General features: G+C 40.2%; 2 protein-coding genes across 28 annotated transcripts in view; one reads left to right on the top strand and one right to left on the bottom strand.

The window, feature by feature from the left end:
• Positions 1 to 12,384, top strand: part of MYH15 (myosin heavy chain 15) — a 124,410-nt gene extending 112,026 nt beyond the window's left edge. Inside the window, exons 38-40 of the mRNA XM_044771643.2 lie at positions 9,391 to 9,486; positions 10,440 to 10,574; positions 12,068 to 12,384. Of these exons, the coding sequence (XP_044627578.2) occupies positions 9,391 to 9,486; positions 10,440 to 10,574; positions 12,068 to 12,082 (246 nt within the window). The 3' untranslated portion in view covers positions 12,083 to 12,384. The remainder of the gene's footprint in view (positions 1 to 9,390; positions 9,487 to 10,439; positions 10,575 to 12,067) is intronic.
• Positions 12,385 to 12,841: 457 nt separating this feature from the next.
• The window catches only part of HHLA2 (HHLA2 member of B7 family), a 78,969-nt gene continuing 64,916 nt past the window's right edge, over positions 12,842 to 26,894 (bottom strand). For all 27 annotated transcript variants that reach the window (XM_070508728.1, XM_070508735.1, XM_070508727.1 and 24 more), the window contains 5 exons: positions 25,068 to 25,409; positions 23,671 to 23,934; positions 20,906 to 21,223; positions 18,138 to 18,272; positions 12,842 to 15,494 (listed from right to left, as the gene is read on the bottom strand). In XM_070508728.1, the coding sequence (XP_070364829.1) occupies positions 15,394 to 15,494; positions 18,138 to 18,272; positions 20,906 to 21,223; positions 23,671 to 23,934; positions 25,068 to 25,409 (1,160 nt within the window). In that variant the 3' untranslated portion in view covers positions 12,842 to 15,393. The remainder of the gene's footprint in view (positions 15,495 to 18,137; positions 18,273 to 20,905; positions 21,224 to 23,670; positions 23,935 to 25,067; positions 25,410 to 26,894) is intronic.

Below are 26,894 nucleotides of genomic sequence, written 5' to 3'. Positions count from 1 at the left end.
CAGTTCTTCTTTACTGAATAAGCGGTTCTTTGCTAAGACGAGTTTGACACTTGTTTAGATCAGGCTGGGTGTTATCAAAGCCACTGAGGAGGGAGCCATCGTCTGTGTGGCTAAGGAAGTAAACACCTGGGGAACATGAAGGACGTGCTGGTCTATTTTTCTTTTGAGGGGGCCGGGGAAGCCACCCATGGTGAAGGAGTGAAATGCTGCTTGTTAATAATATCTGCGGTTTTCATTTTCCTATGGATTACTCTTACTGTTTTCTTCCATAAACAACTTCATTATAGAACGAAACACTAGAGCTATGCTTTTTTGGTTTTCCTTGTCCCAAGGAATGCATTCCTTTTCTATTGGGTATTATCTTTGTTTCTTTACAGCAATAATCTCAGTGTTCCCTATGTTCTAGTATGGATGTGTATTTCTTAATTTCTTCCAGGTGTCTGCACAATTCTTAGAGTATACCTATTCAATTATGCAATGAGTTTATGCCATCAAATCAGATAACACCTATTGAACACCTGTTTTATGAAAGATATTAAGCTAGACCCTGTAAGTTTAAAGACACATTAGAGAGCCCTCCACTTTCCTTGATATAAGTACCTGGTTTTGAAATATTCAAGGTAGGTGCTGAGTTAATTCAATCTGTTTAACATCAAATGTCACCAAAATAACCATCAGGACTATGAGGCAGTGTGCTTTGTGATGGTACATCATAGGTGCTAATTGAAAACGTCATTTTGAAAGGGATAGAAACACAGTTTTCCTTTCCTAGGAAATATTCTCTGGGAAGGTCCTACTTTGGAAAGGGAATCAAGTATGCCCCCATCCAAAATAGTTTGATGGCCAGTCCCCGCTGAGCATTTATCTTCCCCCGTGCGTCCCTCTAGCATTTGGAAACTCATCCTATTTTCTCTCTCCAGTGCCTAGAAAAGTGTGCCGTAAAGCAGGACATAAGATTAGGAACTGAAAATTGTTATAGAAGGTGAAGGCTATTTTTTCTGCCCTTCGTTCGCCATCCACCTGCTCCATTTTACCTTTGACTGCTTCCTATACTCAGAACTGTGTGTAGGTGTTACATAATCCTCACAAATCTAATTACAGATATACTCTCTTCATTTTTAGGAAACAAAATTTGATCTTGGATGGGTTCTCCAGGAACCGGAGGCCAGGATGGAGTTAGAAGTACAGGGTATTCTTTATTGGAGGTAACACGTGGGAAAGATAAAGGGAGAGCAAACAGGATGGCTCAGAGAGAGCTGTCAGACCCCAAAGCGAGGCTGACCCCTGTGAAAGGAGAGGGTGAAGGAAGGAGGATCAGATAGAAAGAGCCTCACACTGCGTGCAGCTCCCAGCCAGTCTCCAACACAAAGACTGCCCACAAAGGAGCCCCATGTTGGGCAGAAACATCCGCACTGGGAGTTGAGTAACTCCGCTGTGCCCAGATGCTGGCTGGGGGCTGCCTGGGAGTGTGTGATCTCAGTGCAGATCCCGAAGTTAGAGGTTCTAAGGGGACTACACTCCTCCCAGCTGAATGGCTCATTCTTTTCTTGAAGGGAAATCCAAACAGAGCACAGCCGTGGCAACACGGTTACTTAACCCCGGAGCCGAGACGGGAACCTGGGCCCAAGTCGGGGGCTTTGCTTCCCAGGTGGGAGGAGCATCATTAACATCAGTAACCGCCTCTAGCCTTTTCCAGTTTTCTTCTCTGTGGCCTCCTTTACCACACAGTCAATTTACTCACCACAGTAGTTTGGTTTGAAGCAACTAAACCTCTGTTGGTTTTAGAACTTCCTATAACCACGTAATTCTATGAATTTTCAAATTTCTTAAACCTGAGAGGTAGAGAGATAAGCAGATGAAAACGAAGAAGGGATTCTATTTAAAACATAGACTTGTCCCATTTCCCTAACCAGGTCATTCCTTATATACTGGTCCCTGCCTTAGTAAGCTTAAAATTAATTATCTACTGTCAGATTTTACATTAAGGTCAGGGGGACTGGTGTAGGCAAAAGAAACAGCTTGGTTACACCTTCATTTATTTGTTTACATTGAGGTATAATTGACATGTTACATTGTATTAGTTTTTGGTGTACAACATAAGGATTTGATATGTTTACATCGTGAATGATTATCACAAGTTTGGTTAGCATCCAGAGCCACACATAGTTACAATTTTTTCTTCTTGTGATGAGAACTCTTAGCAACATTCAAATATACAATATAGTATTTGTTAACTGTAGTCACCATGCTGTGCATTAGATCCCCAGGACTTATTCATTCTATAACTGGAAGTTTGCACCTTTTGACTGCCTTCACTCATTTTCCCCACTGCCCCCTCACCCTCACCTCTGGCAACTACCAATCTGTCTTCTATTTCTATGAGTTTGGTGTTTTTTAGATTCCATATATATGTGAGATCATATATTGTCTCTCTCCAACTGACTTATTTCACTTAGCATAATGCCCTCAAGGTCCATCTATGCTGTTGCAAATGGCAGAATTTCCTTCTTTTTTATGGCTGAATAATATTCCCTTGTATATACCTACCACATTTTCTCTATCCATTCATCTGATGATGGACACTTAGGTTTTTTTCCATGTCTTGGCTTTTGCAAATAATGCTGCCATGAACATGGCGGTGCAGATATCTTTTCCAGACAGTGATTTTGTTTCCTTCAGATAAATACTCAGAAGTGAAATTACTGGATCGTATGGTAGTTCTATTTTTGATTTTTTGTGGCAGCTTCATATTGTTTTCCATAGTGGCTACATCCATTTGCATTCCCATCAATAGTGCACAAGGATTCCCTCTTCTCTGCATTCTCAGCCACGCTTATTTCTTGTCTTTTTGATAATAGCTGGTCTAACAGGTGTGAGATGGTATCTCATTATGGTTTTGATTTGCATTTCCCTGATGGTTAGTGATGTTGAGCACCTTTTCATGTACCTGCTGGCCATTTGTGTGTTTTCTTTTGAAAAACGTCTATTCAGATTTTCTGCCCATCTTTTAATCAGATTTTTTGGGGTTTTTGCTCTTCAGTTATGTGAGTTCTTTACGTATTTTAGATATTAACCCCTTATCATAGATATGATTTGCAAATATTCTATCCCATTCCATAGCTCGTGCTTTCATTTTATTGATGGTTTCCTTTGCTATACGGAAGTTTTTTAGTTTGACGTAGTCACACATTTGGTTTTGCTTCCTGTTGCCTTTGCTTTTGGTGTCAAATGCAAAAAGTCATTGCCAAGACCAGTGTCAAGGAGCTTACTGCTTATATTTTCTTCTAGGAGTTTTATGGTTTTAGGTGTTACATTAAAAGTCTTTAACTCATTTTGAGTTAATTTTTGTGTATGATGTAAGTTAGTGCTCCAGTTTCTTTCTTTCTTTCTTTCTTTTTTCTTCTTTGCATGTGGCTGTCTAGTTTTTCCAACACCACTTATTGAAGAGATTGTCCTTTCCCCATTGTATATTGTTGGCTCCTTTGTCTTAAATTAATTGACCTTACCTGTGTGGGTTTATTTCTGGGCTCTCTATTCTGTTCCATTGATCTGTGTATTTGTTTTTGTCAGTACTCTACTGCTTTAATTACTACAACTTTGTAACATAGTTTGAAATCAGGAAGCATGAAGCCTCCAGCTTTGTTCTTCTTTCTCAAGATTGCTTTGGCTATTTGGGGTCTTTTGTGGTTCTACACAAATTTTAGGATTATTTGTTTCATTTCTATGAAAAATGCCATTGGAATTATGATAGAGATTGCATTGAATCTATACATTGCTTTGGGTGGTATGGGCATTTTAACAATATTAATTCTTCTAATCCATGAAATATCTTTCCATTTATTTGTGTCTGCTTCAATTTCTTTATCAACGTCTTATAGTTTTCAGTGTATAGGTCTTTCAGCCCTTGATTAAATTTACTCCTAAGGGTTTTATTCTTTTTGGTGCAATTATAAATATTGTTTTCTTAATTTCTCTGATAGTTTGATATTAGTGTACAGAAACACAACTGATTTTTGTATACTGATTTCGTATTCTGCAACTTTATTGAATTCATTCATTAGTTCTAACAGTTTTTAGTGCAGTCTTTAGGGTTTTCTGTTTATATAATATCATGTCATCTGCAAATAGAGACAGTTTTAATTCTTCCTTCCCAATTTGGATGACTTTTATTTCTTTCTCTTGCCTAATTGCTCTGGCAGGGACTTCCACTACTATGTTGAATAAAAGCAGCAAGAGTGAGGATCCTTCTCTTGTTCTTGATCTTAGAGGAAAAGCTTTCAGTTTTTCTTCATTGAGTGTGATATCAGCTGTGGGTTTGTCATATATGGCCTTTATTATGTTGAAGTACATTTCCACTATACTCACTTTGTTGAAGTTTTATCATGAATGGATGTTGATTTTCGTCAAATGCTTTTTCTGCACCTATTGAGATGATCGTATGGTTTTTATCCTTCGTTTGTTAATGTGGTGTACCACATTGATCGATTTGCAGATGTTGAACAATCCTCGCATCCCTGGGATAAATCCCACTTGATCATAGTGTATGATTTTTTTAATGTATTGTTTAATTTGGTTTGTTAATATTTTGTTAAGGATTTTTGTGTCTATGTTTATCAGGAGTATTTGTCTGTAGTTTTCTCTTTTTGTAGTGTCCTTGTCTGGTTTTGGTATCAGGGTGATGCTGGCCTTGTAAAATGAGTTTGAAAGTGTTCCCTCTCCTATTTTTTGGAAGAGTTTGAGAAACACTGGTATTAATATTTCTTTAAATGTTTGTAGAATTCACCAGTGAAACCCTCTGGTCCTGCACTTTTGTTTGTTGGGAGGTTTTTGATTACTGATTGAACTCTTAACTAGTAAATGGTCTGTTCAGATTTTCTATTTCTTCATGATTCAGTCTTGGTAGTTTGTATGTTCTAGGAATTTAGCCATTTCTTCTAGATTGTCCAATTTGTTGGAGTATAATTGTTTATAGTAGTCTCTTATGATCCTTTGTATTTCTGTGGTATAAGTTGTAATGTTTCCTCTCTCATTTTTTATTTTATTTATTTGAATCTTCTTTTTTTCATGATGAGTCTAGCTAAGGTTTGTCAATTTTTTTATCTTTAAAAAAAAAACCCAGCTCTCAGTTTCATTGATCATTCTATTGTCTTTTTTTCTTTTTAGTCTCTATTTCATTTATTTCCACTCTGATCTTTGTTATTTCCTTCCTTCTCCTAACGTTGGATTTCATTTGTTCTTCTTTTTCTAGTTCCTTGAGGTGTAAAATTAGGTTGTATATCTGAGATCTTTCTTATTTCTTACTGTGGGTTTTATCACTATGAACTTCCCTCTTAGAATTGCTTTTTCTGCATCCCATAAGTTTTGGTATGTTGTATTTACATTTTCATTTGTATCAAGGTATTTTTTGATTTCTCTTTTGATTTCTTATTTGACCCATTGGTTGTTCAGTGGCATGTTGTTTAATCTCCACATATTGTGAATTTTCCAGTTTTTTTCTTGTGATTTCTAGTTTCATAGCATTGTGGTCAGAAAAGATACTTGATATGATTTCAGTCCTTTAAAATTTATTAAGACTTGTTTTGTTGGCCTAACATATGATCTATCCTGGAGAATGTTCCAAGCACACTTGAGAAGAATGTGTATTCTGGTGCTTTTGCATGGAATGTTCTGTAAATGTCTGCTAGGTTCATCTGGTCTAATATGTTGTTAAGGCCAATGCTTTTTAATTGATTTTCTATCTGTATGATCTATTCATTAAGGAAAGTGGGGTATTAAAGTTCCCTGCTATTATTGTATTGCTGTTCATTTCTCCCTTTAGGTCCGTTAATATTCACTTTGCGTATTTAAATATTCCTATGTTAGTGCATAAATATTTACAAATGTTATATCCTCGTGTGGGATTAACTCCTTTCTCATTATATAATGACTTTCTGTGTTTTCAGTCTGTTTTGTCTGATATAGGTATAGCCAGCCTACCTTTATTTTGGTTTCCATTTGCATGGAATATCTTTTTCCATCCCTTCACTTTCCATCTATATGTGGCCTTACATCTGAGGTGAGTTTCTTGTAGGCAGCAGAGAGATGGGCCTTTTTTCCCCCTCTTTCAGCTATTCTATGTCTGTTGATTGGAGAATTTAGTTCATTCACATTTAATTATTGATAGGTATGTACTTATTGCCAGTTTGTTAATTGTTTTCTGGCTGTTTTGTAACTCCTTCATTTCTTTCTTCTCTTGCTTTCTTGGTTTGTGATTTGATGATTTTCTGTAGTGGTATGCTTAGATTCCATTATCATTTGTGTATCCACTGTAGATTTTTGCTTTGTGGCTACCACGATGATAGCATAAAATAACCCGTATTTATAATAATCCATTTTAAGTTGATAACTTAAGTTTGAAAGCATTCTAAAGCTCTACATTTTTACTCTCCCCTGCTGCCCACATTTTATGTTTTTGACATGACAGTTTATATCTTTTTATCTTGCATATTCATTAAGAAATTTTTGTAGTTATAGCTATTTTTTTCTGTTTTTGTCTTTTAACCTTAATACTAGATTTCTAAGAGATTTACCCACCACCATTACAACATTACATTATACTGAATTTAACTATATGTTTATCTTTACCAGTGAGATTTATACTTTCATGTTTTCCCTTTCCTAATTAGTGTCTTTTGTTTCAGCTTAAAGATGTCCCTTTAACATATCCTATAAGGCTGGTGTAGTGGTGCTGAACTCCTTCAGCTTTTGCTTGCCTGGAAAACTGTTTCTCTCACCTTCAACTCTGAAGGACAACTTTGCTGGGTAGAGTATTCTTGATTGATAGTTTTTTTCTTAAAGCACTTTGAATATATTGTGCTGCTTTCTTATGGACTGGAAAGTTTCTGCTGAAAAAAATCTTCTGATAGTCTCTTAGGGGTTTTCTTGTATGTAACAAGTTGTTTTTCTCTTGCTACTTTTAAGATTCTCTCCTTGTCTTTGACAGTTTAATGTTTTATTTTTGGTGAGGAAGATTGGCCCTGAGCTAACACGTGTGCCAATCTTCCCCTATTTTTTGTACTTGGGATACTGCCACAGCATGGCTTGATGAGCAGCGTGTAGGTGCCCACCCAGGATCTGAACCCACAAACCCCTGGCTGCTGAAGCAGAGCATGTGAACTTAACCACTATGCCACCTGGCTGGCCTCTTGACAGCTTAGTTATAATGTGTCTTGGTGTGGGCCTCTTTGGGCTCATCTTATTTGGAACTCTTGGGCTTCCTGGATCTGGACGTCTGTTTCCTTCCCCAGGTTAGAGAAGCTTTCAGCCATTATTTCTTCAAATAATTTTTCTGCCCCTTTATCTCTTTTCTTCTTCTGAGACCCCCTATAATGCAAATGTTGGTCTGCTCGATGTTGTCCCACAAGTCCCCTAAGCTATCTTTACTCTTTTTCATTCTGTTTTCTTTTTGCTGCTCTGATGGGATGAATTCCACTGCCTTGTCTTCAAGTGCACTGGTCCTTTCTTCTGCTTGATCTAGTCTGATCTTAAACCCCTCTATTGTATTTCTCAGTTCAGTTATTATATTCTTCCTCTCTATGATTTCCTTTTGGTGCTTTTTTATATTTCTCTTTGTTGAAATTTTCACTTTGTTCATACGTTGTTCTCCTGAGCTTGGTAAGTATCTATATAACCATTATTTTGAAATCTGTATCAGGTAAGTCACTGACCGCCATCTTTGTCTGAAGTTTTGTCTTGTTCTTTCATTAAGAACATATTCCTTTGTTTCTTAATTTTCCTTGATATTCTGCATTGGTTTCTATGTATTTGATAAAACTACCTAAACTATTTAAAAAAAGGCTACCTCTCCCAGTCTTGATTGAACCGTCTCATGTAGGAGATGATCCTTATTGTTCAATCCTACCCTAGCTGTTGGTTGTCTCTGAAACCTTTGTGATTGTCCAAGAAGGCTTCTTTGTTCTTGGTGGCTCCCAGTAGTTGAGGGTGTCCAAGACCTGTTAGTGTCCCAAAGGGGAGGATGTCAGTCAGTAGCTAGATGCAGCCTGATTGGAAGCCAGACCCTCAGGCAGGAGCTTTTAAAATATGCAAATATACCTCTTTCAGGGGAAGACAGGGAGATGGGCATTTCTGTTCCCTTTGTGCTGAGCCTTGAGGTGATAGCTAGTTAAGAACTGTTTCTTTGTTTGCTACCATACTATTGAACCCATGAACACAAGCCCTGCTGGCCACCAGAGCCAGGCTATCAAGGGATGTGTCCTCTGGGCATCAGCCACAAAAGCCAGGACATCAGACTCATGCACGAGCTCCTTTCTTGGAGATACCAGCAACCTGGGGTGGGGCAGATGGAAAGCATGAAGATGGCACCTGCAGGCCTCCTCAATCTCTGGAGAGGATTGTAGTTAGCCCCTAGATATGTGTTAAATTAGAAACCTGCCCCTCGGGCACAGCTACTAAGATAAATAAATTGGCCTTTTTCATGGAAAGGCTGGGTGTTTCAGTTTGCTGCTTCTGCACTGTGCCCTGGTGGATGGTGGGGGTGGCTAATTAAGAACTGTTTCTGTTTGATGCAGTCCTGCTGGCCACCAGAGCCAAGCCTTCAAAGGGGTTCCCTTGGTGGCAGCCACAAAAACCAGGGCACTAAACATGTTCACAAGCTCAACTGGTTGAGATACGTTCTTCCTTGAGGAAGTTCAACATTTCCAAAGTGGAAATACTCTAGTTAAAAGGGTGTGGAAAAGGGGGGGACATGTAGAGCCTTACCTACCTGCCTGCCTCTCCCCTCCTTTCTCCTCACAATACCTAAGGCTCCATGGAACACTGTTGAAAACCTGTCTCACTAGATTTCCTTTCTCCAGCCCAAGCCTGGGTTGCAATAGAAGCAAGGAGAAAGCTCACAACATGGGTCCCACAGCTTATAGGTTTTTCCTCACTATCTCTGCTGATGCCCCCACCAGAATCCCAGAAAACTTACCTTTCCTATAGTTCCATTACCCAAAGCCAAGGGTCAATTAGCAAGTTCAAGAGAAGCATTGGTTTGATTGCCATGGAGGTGAGCAGGGGGCATGGTAGTGGACGGGACAGGACTGAGAAACCACAGGCAGATGGTTGGGGTGGGAGGGCCAAAGCCCAGATTGAAACTAGTAGCTTTAACTTCAGTTTTAGCAAAGGATGCGAGTTCTATGGTGGATCAGGGGAAATGACTGTCATTGTTCAAAGCTATGTTTATTAATTTCTGGTAACTCTGGATGAGTAGAATTAAACCATTTTTCAAATCATCACTCTAACGTGGTGTTTAATGAAGTCTCCTTACTCTTACTTCCTCACGTGAGGCTACTCCCAATGCAGTTGCTGGATCCTCCAAATCACCTTCACATACATACCTGTGCATTTCAGGCAGAAGAAGACAAGAGAAATCTGAGCAGGATGCAGACTCTGACGGATAATCTTCAGCTGAAAGTGCAAAGTTACAAGCAGCAAATCGAGACGGTGGTAAGTACCTAGGACAGTTGCAGCCGCGTGGATTTCCCAGCATTTTTCTTTTTCTTTTTTTTTATTAATGGAGATATGTGGCCCTAAGCTAGAGGAGCAGCTTATCAGAGAGGACCAGCTCAGCTTAAAGTCTGCTCATCCTCTGGTTTTTTTCAAGGTAGAATTATCACTCATGGTGAAAATTTGTGCTACTTTTCCCTCCAGGGAGCCAGAGTGCTCTTCCTCAACCTTGTGGTTACACCCAAACATGTGCCTTGCAAGAAATGAGCCCAGCAAGAGCGTGGAATCATGTAGGGATGGCAAACTTTTGGTTGGGTAATCACCCTGGGGCCTTCCTCACCCTAAAACCTTGGGTGAGCATAAATGCAGTTCACAGTCCTGTCTCCTGATGAGCCTGGAAATGGCTGTGGACATAACCACCATCACTTGAAATGTACTTGCTAATCCTGGGTTAGTATCCATAGTTCATGGACTGTGACTTATAAGTGCCATATATATTGGCTTATGCCTAATAATAATATTTCTCGAGGGGTTTTGAATTGATTATTTAAATGATTTGGGCTAAAACACTGCTATGTCTAATAATTACCTGTTGCCACATATAATTGCAAAGACAAGCCCCCTATACCCAGAGGTAGACTAGGATGTTGAACTGATTATAAAACAAACTGTGGTTATTCTATCACTTACCAAATCTATGAAAGCTGGACTACATCCAGTTGGTGGAGAGGGCCAACCATGTTCTCTGTTTCCAGGGAACAACAGTTATAAAAATGGATCTTGTGCCTGCTAGAAAGTCTGAATTCCTGTATATCATACCAAAATACGATATTCTATTCAATACTCAGAAGTTTAGATTCCTTCTACATTTTTCAACTTTCTCATGTCAGAACAGGAAAAAATATGACTATGTAGGCGCAGGGGTTTATTTTTTCATTTTTTTGTTTTTATAGGAAGCACAAGCCAATCAATACCTCTCTAAGTATAAGAAGCAGCAACATGAGTTGAACGCAGCTAAGGAAAGGGCAGAGATAGCAGAATCTCAAGTCAATAAACTCAAGATTAAAGCAAAAGAGCTTGGAAAAAAGGTATGTCAGAAACACTGAACTGTAGGCTTGGCAGGGCCAGTGTCTTAGTCTGCTCAGGCTGCTATAACAATACACCAGAGACTAGGAGGCTTATAAACAGCAAACATTTATTTCTCACAGTTCTAGATGCTGGGAAGGCCAGGATCATGGTGCTGGAAGATCTGTTGAGGGCCATTTCCTCATAGATCATCTTCTTCTCGCTGTGACCTCATGTAGTGGAAAGAGGGGAAGAAGCTCTCTGGGGTCTCTTTTCTAAGGGCACTAATCCCACTCATGAGGACTTCACCCTCATAACCTAATCACCTCCCAAAGGCCCTGCCTCCTGATACCATCTCTGTGGGGGTTAGGATTTCAACACATGAATTTGGGGGGACACATTTAGACCATAGCAGTCACAGAAGCCTCAGCTTCCTCACTTGGATTTCCCAGGAACACAGTTTTTCAATGAGATCTTGCTTTAGGACAGGAGAATTAAAGGAGATTGGATAGCCTTCAAGGAAAGCCTATAAAGCACTTAGCACAATGCCTACTACAGTAGGCACCATCGTTTCATTTTTGAAACTTTGGTAGATGCCTGGTCCTCTTTCTAATTTATTATAAGTGAATTACTAGTCACCCTGCAAGATAAGTAGATAGGGTTGCCAATAATAAATACTACCTTAACAGAGGTCAAAAGGAACTCCTTTGAAGGAGAAACTAAAGTTGGTTATAGTGAATATATTTAGATCTAAATGAGAAGCACAAGCCATTGGCAGACTCCAGAGACTTCTTATTGATGCCTGGATAGCTGTCTCAGGGATCAGGCCTAGATGGAGAAGTCCAGTTATGTGGACCGAACCCTGGCCTCAATTTGAGAAGCGTTCTGGCATTGGGTCTGGGGTCTTCTGTGCAGAGCCAGCCCAGCAGCCCCACAGAATGGCTTTGTTTAGGAGAACGCCTCACACGTGCTGCGACTGCACTCAGCTGCAGGAGGTCGAAGGGCTTCCAAAACAGATGTAATGCATTCGACTTTGTCACAGTTGTTTCCACAAAGAATAGAATGAGTGAAGCAGAAATTGCTTCTGAGAGGCCAGAGATGAATAGGGAAACCGTCCTTGGCACTGCAATGACTAATTGTTGCCCATTCACAAAAGGAAAGCCTGAAAATCCCTCAACTGTCATTAGGAAAAGGTTTTCTGATGGAATTAGGTCAGGGCCGTGGGGCAAACTGGTGATGTGGCCACAGTCTTTCCCCCATGGGGTGTTCTGTAGAAGGCACTGCCTTCGCCAGCAAGGCAAATTGAGAGTGACCGAGCTCGCCCTTGGGGTGACTTATGGGGTCTGCCTTCTATAATGTGAATAATTGCCGTGATTCCCTGCCTCCCTTTGAAGCTAATGAAGAGCTGGCTAAGGCCTGCTTACCTCTGGAAAAGACTGGGCTTGGTTCTAGGCATGTGCTCCACTGGTGTAAGTCACAGGGATCTCACAGAACACACTGATACCCTGTTTTTCAGGTTCATGAAGAATAAGCAGCCCTCGCTTATGAAGGACAGTGGCTGGAGACGTACCAGGAAGGCACCATTTTATGGCCAAAAACTCAAGTTGCATTTGAAACAAACATTAAAAAAAACCCATGTTTTTATGTTAGGTGAAAAGCAGTTTAAACAAGGAGATTAGAAAAATGTAGTAGTTAAAGGGAGTATCGTTGTTTCCAAGGTTAATGGGGATTTTGTGATCCTCAAACACAAGCAAACATTTCAAAGATTAAATAGATCCAAGAATCTTTCAAACTTGGAAGTTAAAAAAATATATGAATACTTGTTCTTTTGTCCATATTGCATCTTAATGAGTAATACTCACAGAAGGCATCCTGAGAGCAGTCGTGGTCCATGGGGATAGGGCATGTTGGTAAATGGTTGTTGCTGAAGTTAGTGAACTTTGCTCGACTCATCCCTACCTCCATGAGTCTACATTTTTAGCCACTAACGGTGGGAGTTGATAAACTTTTATGTTAGTGTTGTTATTTACGTGTAATTACAGTTAGGCACTTTGAACTTGTAGGTAAACTCTCCTAATCGACACACATGTAGGCTGCATGCTGGTGCAGACCTTAAACACTGAAGCAGTTTCTCACACAAGACATTGAGTTCAATGATAGGTGGTATCCTGGCTTGTATTGTGCCAATTTAGCCAAACTGGAGGGACATTTCCCAGAATTCTTTTCTCTCTGTGGTTCTGGATTGGAGTTTGTCACAAGAGAAATTTGCACCAGATTTGAGAGGCGGAAGTGAAGGAGCAGCTGTTTATTATATGCTCATAAGGTCAGTGTATGGCCCCAGACACCATGACAGCTGGAAAGTAATACCCCTGGCCAAAAAAGGTGAGCTAGCAGAAATCAGCAACGGCTTCCTGGACGAGCAGCTCTTCCCGCTCCTGTCAGTTTCCTCCTTCAGCTTCACGGTTCTGGCCAGGCGTGTGTGTGGCTCCATGGCAACGGGCACCAGCTTCTGTTGCAGGTCACCCACAGCATTGACCTGGGAGGCCGTGGGAGACAGGTGTGGGTTCCAGTTTGTTCGTATGGATTCCAGGTCATCCTCAACTCCATGTCCAGCTCTCCTTCCTTATGGTTGCCCCAGAGGACCTACAGTGACTTCAGGTCCAGCAGCAGATGCAGAGGGGACAGCCTGGCATCCACTTCTTCACCAGTACTCACAGTTGTGTAAGGTTGAATCCCCATAATAAATCCTTATTCTCTGTCATTCTCAACAGTCTGCCTCTCTGATCCAACCCCGACTCATACAGGTGGCTCTAAGATCAACTCAACAACATGGAAGGACCCAGATTCTTTCTTGTCTGCCATCCTCAATGTGTTGGTTTTGTTTTTAAATTTGTACCCCTCATCATTGTAAGAAGACTACAGCAGTTCTGAGCATTTTCTCCTCACAAAGTGTCCTATGTCCCTTTAAAAGTTTTTCTTTACGATACCATCCTCAATACTTGACAGTTTATGATGAACACCTGTCACAGCATTGTAGCAAATAGAATCAGCAAAAACAAAACTATGTACAAGGTATGAGATTGTGACGTTAAGGCCAGCTGACAGAGAAAACTGGACCAGCCAGCACTAACGTACAATTCAGGGTTGGTTTTCTCCTGTAAACTCTAGGTTCCAAAACTTGATTGAATAAGTCACAAAAATCCTGGTTAGACTTTTTCTATACAAATGGATGATTAAAATTACGCGAACAGATCAAGTCAGCTGGGCTATCCATTCTCCCCTTGCATAAAAATTTAATAGAAATTTTAAAAATATAAATTTAATAAAAATAAATCTAAATTTAATAAAAATGTCTAAATTTATTAGAAGGCTGATTAACAATATGACAAGTGAGCCAGAAGAGTGAACCAAATTATCTTCATAGCTAGGGTCACTCAGCTATGCAAACCTGGTGTTGGAAGGTCTAACTCAATCCCAGAGATGTCAGTTCCTGAGTTGACAGGGCTCTTTGCCCTAGGCAGTTTAGAACTACTGACATTCCTACTCCCTGGGTACATAAGACTCACCAAAGTAGATCTAGTTGGTTAAGCTGATATAACCAAAACTAGAGTACAGTCCCTTAGCAAATCAACCACCTTGGTTTCCAGGCCCTGGTTTTTCACCTTTTCACTATGGTGACTTCTGCTCCTACCTGCTCTCTCACTCATCATTAGTGGATCAGATTTTGAATCAACTCTTAGTGATACATTCCTTCCGAGTTCTTGGGGAAAATGTCACTGTAGCCTCCTGGGCTGATTGAGGTAGTATGTCAATGAATGAGACAGTTCTTTTCTAAGTTGAATTGGAATTCTGGACATCCAGGCATTTATAACCTTGATGCAGGTAGAGGGTCAGTGAATGATGCTTAAGTCTTGAAGAGTGAATGTGACACTGGAGAAGAGAATGGTTACAAGTCTTTGCGAGGGTAGAACTGTCAGGTCCTGATGGCCATTGCTGGAATCACAGTGAAGACAGAGGATGCGAAGTCACTGGATCTTAGGGACACTTGTGATGTGTTGTCACAGTCCTGTTTCATTTCTTGTACTGGCTGGCTGTTTTCAAAGATCCCAGAACCAAGAAAAATGAACTCTATATGGCCGTTGTTCATGTCAGAATGACCATTTTTATCTTATGCATTTAATGATGGTTGTGTTTTAATTTGGTTTTGGGGAGGGGGGATCTTCAGCTATTGTTTGCATCTGTAATCAGAGATCCATGAGACAGTTACAAAATAAGTAAAGTCTGGGTCTTAGCAGTCAAATTTAATCTCCCTGGTAGGTGTTCCTGAGTTTTTAACAAGTGGATAAACAAGCTTACCCTACTCTTTGCTCTTATTTATATTCTGATTAATGGGACTCAAATAATAAAAAGTATGCAGCAACAAGGAAGTATATAAGCCAACTGTAATTCATAAGTGAATTATCTGTCCCTGAGGAACCTAGAAATGGCTGGAAAAGCCTAGAAGATCAGCAGTCTGAGTCTAGGCAGAAATGGTAGTCTGCTTTTCTCCACTTCATCTGTATTTCTTTCCACTTCTATACAATCTCGTGTTTCCATAGAAGAGTAAGTACATTGGTGCACCCTCATATGCATGGAGCCGTGTGAGATCTTCTCTTCAGATAATAATAGGAGATGAGGAGAGCAAGCACTATTTAAGCAAGTAAAGGCTGTTAATGATAGACATTGGGGAAAGCTAATTGTATTTTTTTCCTCTTATGTTATCCTGCAATCTCTCCTGCCTTTTTTTCTCTATAAAAGTCTTGCATGGCGATACGTGAATCAATCAAAACATCAATCTCCGTTTTACGGTAGCATTCTTATACTAGAAATGGTTTGATAAAGGAAATGACTTACCCTGTTTTCTGTATTACGAGCATTCTCATCAGTGGAGACAGGATCCCATGCTACAGGAAAGAAGAGAACAAACTTTAAAAATATCTCTTTGCAAACACTCATTCTCCCTTATCCCTACCTCAATATAATTATGTTATTAGAATCACCTTAATTACTCCCTTTTCATATCTTTCTTCTAACAAACAGCATTAAAAGTTCATTGAGGGTAGAAATACCTCATCAGAAACAAACAGCGATAAATTCTTACGGCTGATTCAGGCGCTCCAAAATGGGGATGAAGGCAGTTCAACCAGGCCAGGAATTCTTGGCTCTTTAGGATTGTTGGCCTGATTCCTACCAACTGTTAACAATGGAAAATAGCAGCCAAAGAGGTGACAGTTAAGGAAAAAGGGATACAATGTTCTTTCTTCAGTAAAGCCCTCCTTCTGGGCCTTGCTAAAATCCAGGATAATTTATACTTATCATAGACTAAGGGTATTTTTATTAGAAAAGGGAATTTACAAAGAAAATATATAAACCATAGTCGTATGAAACTACAACCAGGGACCTGGAGGTTGACAAGGTTTTGTGATTTTTAGTGTAGCAGCTTGAAATATACATTCAGCCCACCTGACTACAGAACTATAGAACGTTATTTTTAAAAACAGTGGCCAATACCCTGACACTGTTTTGCTGATGTCTCCTGACTGCTCTTCCAGTGTCAGAATCCATCCTGCTCTCTGCCGTGGGAAGCTGACCTGGATGAGTTCTATCTGCAGGGTGTCTCTTCCCTCTGGCTTCCAGTTGGGTGGAGATCAGAGGGAGGGAAGAGCAAAATCAGGTATTTATTTTTCCAGCTCCTTCCTTGGAAGGTCGCCTTGGTCTGGCTGTGTCCTTCAAGTGAAGGTCATTCATTCTCCTTACAAGGCAGCTGGTTTTACTTGACTCTCTCATTCCAGGTTTTGGGAGTTGCTCCCTCTCGTTTCCCTTCAAGTTTAGGTTTGCTAGCATATCAGCTGCTCCCAGCCCTGGGGGAGTGCACTGTCTTCCGTGCTCCCCTCTGTAGTTTTGAGCGTGCCAGGTGTTCTCTGTTGAGACCTGACGTATGCATACTTCCAATATAGAAACTAAACTGTCATTCTTGAGCAGCATTTCGTGCCCCTGTCTCCTATAATTTGAACCTAATCCAGTCACAAGTATCATTATATTAGGTCAGGGGTTGTATTGTGGAGACAAACTAGAGACTGCCATCTTTTCATACTTCTGGCCAGCTAAGGGACAGGAGTAACAAGTAAGGGGACCAGCCTGCCTATTAGTACAATCACAGGGCTAGAAATGGTGGAACTCTGGCTCACTGTCACCCTCAAAATCTTACTCTCAATAGTAGTTTCTACTATGAGCAAATCCCCTAACTTCAGCAGGGGCAATAGGCAGGTATCAAGAAGAAGAAGGGACATGGAATCTATCTCCACCTCCCAGGATACTCAGAGCCTTCTCAGGGGGATTACGGAATAAGGGAGAGCTTCTTGGGGCCCAGATCTACCCCTGGCCACCAGTTAGCTGGGTCAGCTTGGGTCCTTAAGTCTGTTTTACACATATACTTAGCATTTGAGTTAATTTCTTGGATTCCAGTCTCCTGATCTGTAAAATGTGGAAATAAGTAGATCTAATTCTGTTGACAAAAGCAAGGTCTTTTAAGAAGTTCTGTGACCATGGCATCTTAATGCAACATTTTAATTACTATAAGTAATCAAATAAGTAATACAGGTTTGTTGCAGAAAATTTAGGAAAGGTTTTTAAAAAATTTAATAAGGATTAAAATAAAATGGTCCATAAAGGTCAATGCTATTTTGAGTGGTAGCAACTATAGGCAAAGCTGAAAGAAAGAGAAAACAGAGCCCAGGGATGGGAGCCCAGGGGCTTGAGGAAGCCCAGACCTAACAGAAGCCCCTGGGCAGGGGGGTGGTGGAGAAGGGGCAACCTCTCTCCAAAGGCAGCCGTTTTTAAAGCTTTGGCTTCATTCTTTCCAGATATTTTTCAATGCAAGATAATTGCATTACTTTACTGCCAGATTTAATTTTTTTCCTCTTCTTTAGTAAAAAAAAAAAAGACAAACAAGTAACGTGTGATTTTCAGTTAATTTGATCAAGTTCCTATTATTTATTGAAATAGTAGGGGGCCAGCCCCGTGGCTGAGGGATTCAGTTCATGCGCTCCACTTCAGTGGCCTGGGGTTCGCCAGTTTGGATCCTGGGCGCAGACCTACACACCATTCATCAAGACGTGCTGTGGCGGCGTCCCACATAGAAGAACTAGAAGGACTTACAACTAGGAGATACAACTATGTGCTGGGGCTTTGGGGAGAAAAAAAAAAGAGGAAGATTGGCAACAGATGTCAGCTCAGGGACAATCTTCCTAAAAGAAAAAAAAAAGAAATAGTAGGAAAACTGGAAGTAATAGCAATGTGCTGCAAAGAATGTGCTTGTATATAGTTTGGTGTGACTCTGACCATTTGATGCAGGATAAATTCCTAAAAGCACAATAGTTAGGTGGGAGTATTTTAAAGGATTGCTGATAAATTTTACAAACGACTCTCCAGGAAATTCAGATCTGTTTACGTGCCCAGCAGCAGTAGGTGTGTGGTTGCATGCCATCCTTGATGCACCTCTACCTGAACACCCAGGGACGGATCACAGGTTCTCCATGAGCTATTACCTCTGCAGAAACGGTAGAATCTTCTTGATGCAGGGACTTTGTGAAATACTAAAAGCACCAGAATCACCACAATCACAATCACCAGAATCATCACTGGAAGCAGAATTTTCCAGATATCTCTTTTTTGACTCAGTTCTAAATAAAACAAACAAGAAACCTATAAACTGGAAGAAAAATTAGCAAAAAAATAAAACGCGGGTGAAAGGGTAGAGTATGTTAACTATTTTTAAACCTATTTGTTTCTGCCTTTTAGGCAGGAGGCAGGTTTCATATTAGCGAAAACACTTTTCATAAGGAAAAGGCCCATTAAAGATAAGGCCAAGAGCCCTGTCTGGACCAGAGAAATTTTCATGAGCATAAATACCTTCCAGTCTCAATGAGCTTATTGTGGGAAACCTGCAAAAGCTGTAATATTAACAAATTTGGGGCTTAGTCGGGGTGGGAGTCCGGAGAGAGAAGAGTCTGAAAAACTTCGGAGGCAATGAGTCTATTATGCATTTTAAGCTTCTATTGTTTTATATTGTAAAAAGAGTTAACACACTTTTACAAAGGAATGATTCTGACCAGAGATGAGCCTCAGCCCTGCATTATCCTTGGATGGTGAAGGGAGGGCTCAGTCCCCGCTTGGCCTGGAGAAGATAGGGTCCTAGAGGAATAGTGATGAGATGTGCAGCGGTGAGGAGAAGAGCTGGGTAGGAGCCATGGCACTGAGTGAGAGGTGACAGCTGGCCACCAGGACAACAGAGAGTGCTTGGAGCTCCTCAGGAATAACTGAAGAAGCCTGAACCTTTTCCAGTGTCTTGACTGGAACCAGAATTATTGTAATTAGTATTAAAGGAAGTGGGGACTGCAGAAGGCAGAGCCTTGGAGACCTCGAGTAACCAAAGTCAGAACTCTGCAACTCTCGTGATCTATGTTCGACCAAAGAACAGGGAGCAAGCGTTAGAGCACGAAGGCCACTTCAGGGGGGAAATGTTTATGGCTATCCTTTAAAATGAGTAGCTTTGTATAACGGATGTCAATTTTTATGAACATACTCAATGTTTGCAACCAATAAAACATTAATCTTTCCACATATTTGTGTCATTCTGAAACTCTATACCCATGGAAAGAAGGGACAATTAAGTAGAAATGTTAAATTGACTTTCTAGAGTGTTTTCTTATGCATATTTTTCCTCCTGAAGAAAATCCTGCCAGGAATGGCTTCTTCTTACTTGAGCCATGGCCCTAAAAACTTCCCCCATCTGTAAAGAGATTTGTCCAACTTCACATATTGAGTCAGCAGCAAAATTTAGCAAGAATTATTTAACTCCATTCAATTCAGTGCAACCTTTATCGAGCAGATCTAGACTCCAGGAGTGAGAAGCCCCCCTAGCTGGGCCTACTTTTCAGATGCTGTAGCATCTCCTGGGCAAGGCAGCAAGTAGGAAATTGCCATTCAGAATAGAAAACCAAGTTTCCTTGAAAGAATGATGTCTAGGGTACCAGAACTGTTGACCGTGTTCTCTGCGCTGCTGGGGGAGTTCCTGCTACAGGCCTTTTCCTGAGGGGAGGTGTGGGCAGACCCTCTACCAGTCTCAATGGGCCAGGGTTTACTTGGGAATGAGAGGTTCTGAAAAGCTTCTTTTCTTTGTCAGAGATGGCGTGGTCCTGATGCTTCGCTTTGTATAAACTGAAAATGAAATCTCTGATTAGGAAGATGGGTGATACGTGGCCTTCAGACTATTTCTTCCTGATTATTTTTCTGCACTCCAAAATGAATCCAACATGAGGCAACATTTAAAAAAACAGAATGAGAGCTGAACTGTATTTTACATAAAACTGACAATCCTGCCTTGGAGAAAAATAGGAGTTTCAAATGCCTCCCAGTTTTCAGTACTCTCAAAGTGGCAGCTCTACAAAGGGAGTGTTGTTATCACTCACTGTCTAGAAGCTTCTATCTATCTGAAGACCACTTGACCTAAGGAAAGCCTGTGCTCTTATCTCCAGATCTCACTCCATAGAATCACCAAACCTCCAAATCCGTTCTTCCTCCTAGTTTTCACAACTAGAATGATAGAGATATTTCTAAAACATTTATATGTTCCACTGACACATATCTTTATTGAAGGGTAGAAAGAGACCTGCCATGGGCTCCCACGAGGTCAAGTTGACAGCAAGGGTAAGGGGATCAACAGCCCTCCTAGAAAGTCAACTTCATGAGCACACACTGCATGGCTCTCTACATAGTGGACTAGAAACATTTTGAATACTGAGTTTTGGCAGTTAACTATCAATGAGCTGAATCAGCCATACACCTAGTGTTTCAAATGTCCTCTGGTGACTATCTCCACCAGGTTCACAGATAGTGCCATGATTCCCCAGCATCCAGCGGGGCCCCAAGTCTAACTTCCTACTGTGCCTGCAGCCTCAGCTTGCAAAACCCCAGGCCCGAAGGCACACATTAGGCACAATAGTAAGAAGGAATTGAAGATGCTCAGCCCACAGAGTCACTGAAAGGTGTATGTTTCCTCTTCATTTCTGAAGCTCTGAATCCCTGAAGAGGAAATCTTGTGGGACTAATATCTTTTTTCCCCCAATATAGGAGTTCTGTGTGGTTGAAGGAGGTAGGGTTGTCTACAATCTTGACCAGAAGCATCCCTGTAGATAATATTTTGTGAAATACTAGTCTAAGATAGCTTTTAAATGCCAATCTAATTTCCCTACTTGATATTCACAATCTCTACTGCTATAGCCAAAACCCGCTATCAACCCTCCTTGTAACTTACCTACATGCAGTGTTTGGATGGTGAGTAAAGTATAATTGCTTGAAGAAATATTGCACAAGTATTCCCCACTGTCTGAAACTCTAAGATCCCTCAAAGTCAAGGAGAAGTCACTCTGGTTTATTAGCTCTTTGTTCCATGAAAATCGGGGTTCATTGATAATCGTATTTCGTGAGGAGCTCAGAAAGTAAGCCAGGATGGAGGAATTCCCACTTTCCACTCTGGACCAAGTGACTCTGAAGTTTTGATTTGGTAGAGAAATGTTGCTTGCAGGTTGACATGAGAGTGAAATGTGTTCACTTTGCATTTTATGAAGGCCATCTAACAACAGGGTAGAAAAGGAAACACCAATGAAAATAAAATTTTCAAAGAAATTTTCCAAGTTACACTTAGAAATGCATGTAGAAATATCTTTGAAAATACCCTTTTTGAAAAGCAGTTAGATATTTATGCTGTGGAGTTTCTCAAAAGAAAATCTTTACTACCGCTATTTTACTCTCCCACCAAGGTGAAGTTTAGGCCTTTAAGGCGGCCTAAGCCTGGGCAGGCTCCAGAGGTGATGTACCTGGGTTTTAACAGTGAGCACTCATGAATGTTGCTACCAGTTACCAGTCTTTTTAACTCAGTGTTCTTCTTCCATTGACCCCTCAAATGCTGGTGTTCCCCAGGACTCTCCTCTTATTATATCTACTCCCCAGTAGTCTCTGTTTCTTTTATGGTCTCAGTCACTTCTTAATCCCTCTTTCTGGACAAAGTCTCTTTTCTTGCACATAAGAAGTGTGTATGTATTTCCAACCGTATGCGGGTCATCTCCCACTGGACCAAGCTCTTTTAGGGCAGGGTCTCTGCTGGGTATTCTCAGCTTGGACCTCCAGACCCAGTTCCATCTTGTCCCTGGTCTGTAGTTCTGTAGGCTAGCCTCTATGAACTACCATCGATTGTTCTCTCTGGCTCTAGACTCACCTACTTTCCAGGCCACCGGCTAGAGAGTGATCCCATAGAAAGCCATCTGAAATACAAGTCTGGGATCTCTCTGATGTTCTGCTCCTACTCTGGCTCCACACCACCTCCAGAACGCAGTTCAAGCTCCTTAGCAAGATAAAGGCCTTTGGTCTGGTATTGCCTCCCTCTCCAGGTTTATCTCTCAATACTTTAGTTTCACTCTTGATCGCTTATATTCCCACAAATCCAGGCAATTTTACTCCTCTGCACTTTTTACCTGCAATGCCTATTTCTCCTGAAATTTCCTTCTACTCTTTAAAAATTCTGCCCTTATGCAACTTCCTTGAGCATATATTCTGTGATAACCCCATTCATACCCAATCACAGTGAACAGAATTAATCACTCTCTTTGTATGCTACTTCCCGGTTTAGTTTTATTTTTACATGTTTGCACTAGATGCTGTGGATCCAGAAATGAGTAAGAGTCCTTGTTTCTAAGTTCACAGTCTGAAAGTGACAAAGCTTGGCACATAACAGACCCTCAACAAGACAAAATAGTGTTAAGCCTGAGGAACTGGTGGTGCTTCAGGATATTAATTCTGAACAAACATGAGAAACTACAATTTTCTAAAGAAAATGTTTACAACTTAATATTAACATTTTGAACCCTTTCCCATGTTTCCATTGCTGCCTGGCTAATGAAAAGTGAACATTGCGTGCCCATGCCTTTAACAGTGAAACCCTGTAAAGGTGGTGAGTCACTCATAAGTGTAGTGTTTTCTTGGTGAGCATTTTGAAAATATAAAACTCAAGGGAAGAGAAGACCAAAAAGAATAGCTAACCTCCACTTTCCCCATATAATGGAGATTTACGGAAAAATTGCTTTGCTTCTAATGAAATATAAAAATAATTTTCCTTGGAATTGGGTAAACAGTGTCAAATTAATTTTTCTTCCCCTTAATCTTTTCTTAAACATATGTTACAGATATAGAGGTCAATCAGAGTTTGGGTTTGTTCAAATAAATGAGAGGAAGGAGCATTGAAAGCTGCTCATGCTATGATAGAGGTGTTGATAAAGACTAATGGGCTAATAGTATACAAAGAAACTAAACAGAAGCAATAGTACTAATTAGTTTTTGTTTAGTCGAAAGATGGGCAAGAATCAGAGGTTGTGATCTGCTAATAGATATGCTTTTTTTCCTTCTCCTCTGTTCTCTTTATTTTTTTTTTTTAGGAAGATTAGCCCTGAGCTAACATCCGCCACCAATCCTCCTCTTTTTGCTGAAGAAGACTGGCCTTGAGCTAACATCTATGCCCATCTTCCTCTACTTTTTATACGTGGGATGCCTGCCATAGCATGGCCTGATAAGTAGTGCATAGGTCTGCCCCTGGGATCTGAACCAGCAAACCTCAGGCAGCCAAAGCGGAGAGTGTGAACTTAACTGCTAGGCCACTGGGCCGGCCCCTCTCCTCTGATCTTTTCAACTGCAATGCAGGTCGAAAATCTTTTTGAAGGATGAATGGAGAAATACAGTAATATTCATGGATAGGCTTGCTGCTTTCTGTTTCACAAATATTTTCCTTCATTTATAAACACCTAGCAAGGTGGGAATTCCTTCCGTTTTATGAATGAGGAACTAACGTTCAGAAGTAAAAACGATTGCTTAAGGGAATCCAGCCAGTAACTATTAGACCTGGGATTCCAGTCTGTCTTCTAACTGCCACAGATGGATTTTCTCTCTCTTCTCTTCCTTTCCCTATAAATCAATCCCCGTTCCCCCGAACCTCTGACAGCTCATGTACCCAGAAAGTCCTATAGAGCCCACCTTTCACTGTCCATTGTCCTGTCCATGTTTGCTTCAGCAATGAATTTTCAATAGCACATTCATAAGATGAATTTGATCCTGTAATATTCACTGTACTGTAAATATGAAAACACCCCGAAGACTCGATTTCTTCCAGAGTGCTTTCAGAGATAGGTGTCTCGTCCCCTTGCCATGTGATACTTGGATGAGGGTAACTTCGCACACTGCATGTTAAGAAGCTGGTCATGTTCCTCTTTTCATACTTCATCACAGGTGTGACAAAAGCTATGGAAGAGAAAGGAGGTCACATGAAGAACCGTCATTATTAGCTTCTTTTTAGGCCATCTGTGTAGAACACATTATTTTAATACCCATGAAATAAAAAGCTAAGCTTTATGAGCAAAACCTGGCAGTTACTCAAAGGAAAAACAAAGCAAAAACTCCGTAGAAACTTAAGATACTGTATAGTTATCCACAAGAGAAAAAAGAACATTCATGGATACATAGCAACTGGCAATCTCAGTTCACTGAAAAGAATTCTAGAAAGAAATCTAACGGCCTTCCTGAACAAACAAAATGTGGGCATCAAAGTCTGTGTACACTAGAGCTCATGCAGCTTTCTGAACTCTTCAGGTCCTGACTGTGAGCCTTTCTGACTCTTTGTGTACACATAATTCTTAAATTTCTGAGTCAAGGTCTGAAGCACTAAATGGGGCAGAGGGAGATGGAACCAGTGCTGGACCAAACAACCCCTTAGAAAATACCCCTCCCCCCATAAATAAAGTTAATACAGACAACAGGAATGCATGTAATAGGAAAATTTTCATTTAGAAAACAGAAGAATGTAATTTAAATCAATAATTCAATATTTTTTTAGCCATCATATAGGCAGAAATTTTTTTTAGTTTATTTTATTGCAGCAGCATTGCTGCTTTATATGGTTTATAACATTATATAAATTTCAGGTGTACATCGTAATATATTTCGAATTCTGTGTAGATTATATCATGTTCACCACCCAAAGACTAATTACAATCCAAGAAATTTTCAAGATTGATAACATTAGGTGCTAATAAGACTAGGGGAAAATGGATACTATTATGCTGCTGGTGGCAGTAACATATTAAAATCTTCTGATACTGCCCTTTCAGATCATTTCCCAGTGTTAAATATAAGGATGTCCATCACAACGTTTTTTGTAATGTAAAATGCTGGAAATATCTGAATATCCACCAGTGGGGCTTGGGTATATCAATTATAGCATGTCTACACTATGAGATACTATGCGTTAAAAATAATGAGGTAGATTCATATGAATTGACTTGGAAGGAAGCCTATAGCATGTTAAGTAAAAGACATTTTAGAAAAACATGGAATGATACTATTGCTGATTTATAAAATTCTACATGCACACTTACCTCCCACCTTTAATACCACTTTCTTTGTGGTTTTTCCAGATGCTGTTCCCACATAGCAGATATAAATTCCTTCATCCAGAAGCCTTAATATTCTAATAGATAGGGAGGCATTCCCATTGTGAATTTCAGCATGGAAGAGGGATGTCCTGTTTGTGTACCTGGGATCTTGCTTTTCCAAATGGTCACTGCCTTTGAAGTATGAGTAAATAGTGTGGGTTTCTTGATTCTTCCAGTGAATTACAACCTCAGACCCATTCTTAAATGAGCAAGGGAGAATCACATCCTCATCGAGTCTTCCAATGACTTCTTCCTCACTCGGAGCACTCAGATAACTGAAGAAACCTGAAAAGAATGTACCAAAAATCAAGAGCAAAGAAGTTATTAAGAGAATTAGTGACAGGTGCTCATCAAGAGTTACCTCAGGACTATCCCAGGTCAGCAGCCTGATCGCTAACAGACCACGACATCAAGAGCCCTTGCTAGTCTGATTACTAGAAACAAGCCATGAAGCTCTATGCTTGAGTTGCTGCAATTTTCACTGAATGCGTTTGATTCATTGTAACTATGAGAATTGGCAGTAGCTTAAAACATAAAAACACTAGTTTGCCACCCATTCGATCAATAGTTTTCAGGTCTCCTCTGATCCTGGCCCGCTATGGGGCTTAAAATTATGTATATTATGTATATGAAAGATTCCCTGCTGATTTTTATTCCCTGAACACATTCACTTTTAACACCTACTATAACAATAACAAATTAGTTTATCCAGCTAGCTAGAGCTAGCAGGCCCTAAAAGAACACAACAAACTCAGCTGGTTGGGTCAGGAAATACTTGGAGCATGTAGAAGACAATGCTGAGTTCAGGAATCTGTTAGAAATATCCAGACCTTAGTCTCAAGCAGGAAAGGACATCAGCAGGGAGAGTGCAAAAGGAGACATGAAGTGATAAAGTAACCCATTTGTTTTGGCTTTGGGATCAGTCTCAGTAAATCCTATGAATCAATGAAAACATAGTGAAGGAATATTATTCTAGATATAAACAGAAGTCCAATCCTCTTGGTTTATGTGTGCGTGTGCATGTATTTTTTATTGTCAACTTCAGAAGTTGATTTTAAAAAGCAAATGAATTCATCATAATAAAGAAAATTTGCAAAGAAAATATATTTAGCCATTTCATAATCATTGAAGGCAGTATCCAGTTTCTTTGACCAACTCATAAAACATTTTAAGTAGATCTTATACCCTATCTATGGATTCTAAGATAGTAGATCTTATCTTACAGACAATGGAGTAAACTCCTTCGGACCTTGGCCAAGGCCACCCAAGATGGCAGAATTGGCCGTTCATGTGGCCCTGTCATAAAGTCTTTTTCCTCTGCTTCCTCCTCTGAGATTCCCTCCACTCTGCCATGTCCCACTTCTCTCAGAGAGATTTAGTTTATTTATGTACAGAGAGCTAGAGAGATGCGGTCTTACATCTCTGAGAGAGAGACATGGAAAGGTGGTAAAGAAAGGAGTGGTTTTATCAACGTTCCTAATTGCTCTACTAAACCCTCTAATATTTCACTGAATAATTCACAATGCCTATCACAGGTCCTAGAGAAGCTGATAATGCCTTCTGTGTTGAGTAAGTACCAAGCTTACACTTAAAAAAAACATCAATCAACCAATCAATCAAACTTGCCTTTCCAGGGATTTTATATCTGGTAGCAGATAGCAGATTAGAAAGAGTCTTAATTGAGTAGACAGGAGAAAATATGATTTTTAATCTTCATGGAGACTTCCAGTCTATTTCCCGCTTCTCATCAACTGATCTTCTAGAAAAGTT

This window comes from Equus asinus, chromosome 5 (assembly GCF_041296235.1).
Source record: "Equus asinus isolate D_3611 breed Donkey chromosome 5, EquAss-T2T_v2, whole genome shotgun sequence".
Classification (NCBI taxonomy): domain Eukaryota; kingdom Metazoa; phylum Chordata; class Mammalia; order Perissodactyla; family Equidae; genus Equus; species Equus asinus.
Note: the sequence above shows the minus strand (reverse complement) of the source record. Positions and strands in the feature narration are given on the sequence as shown.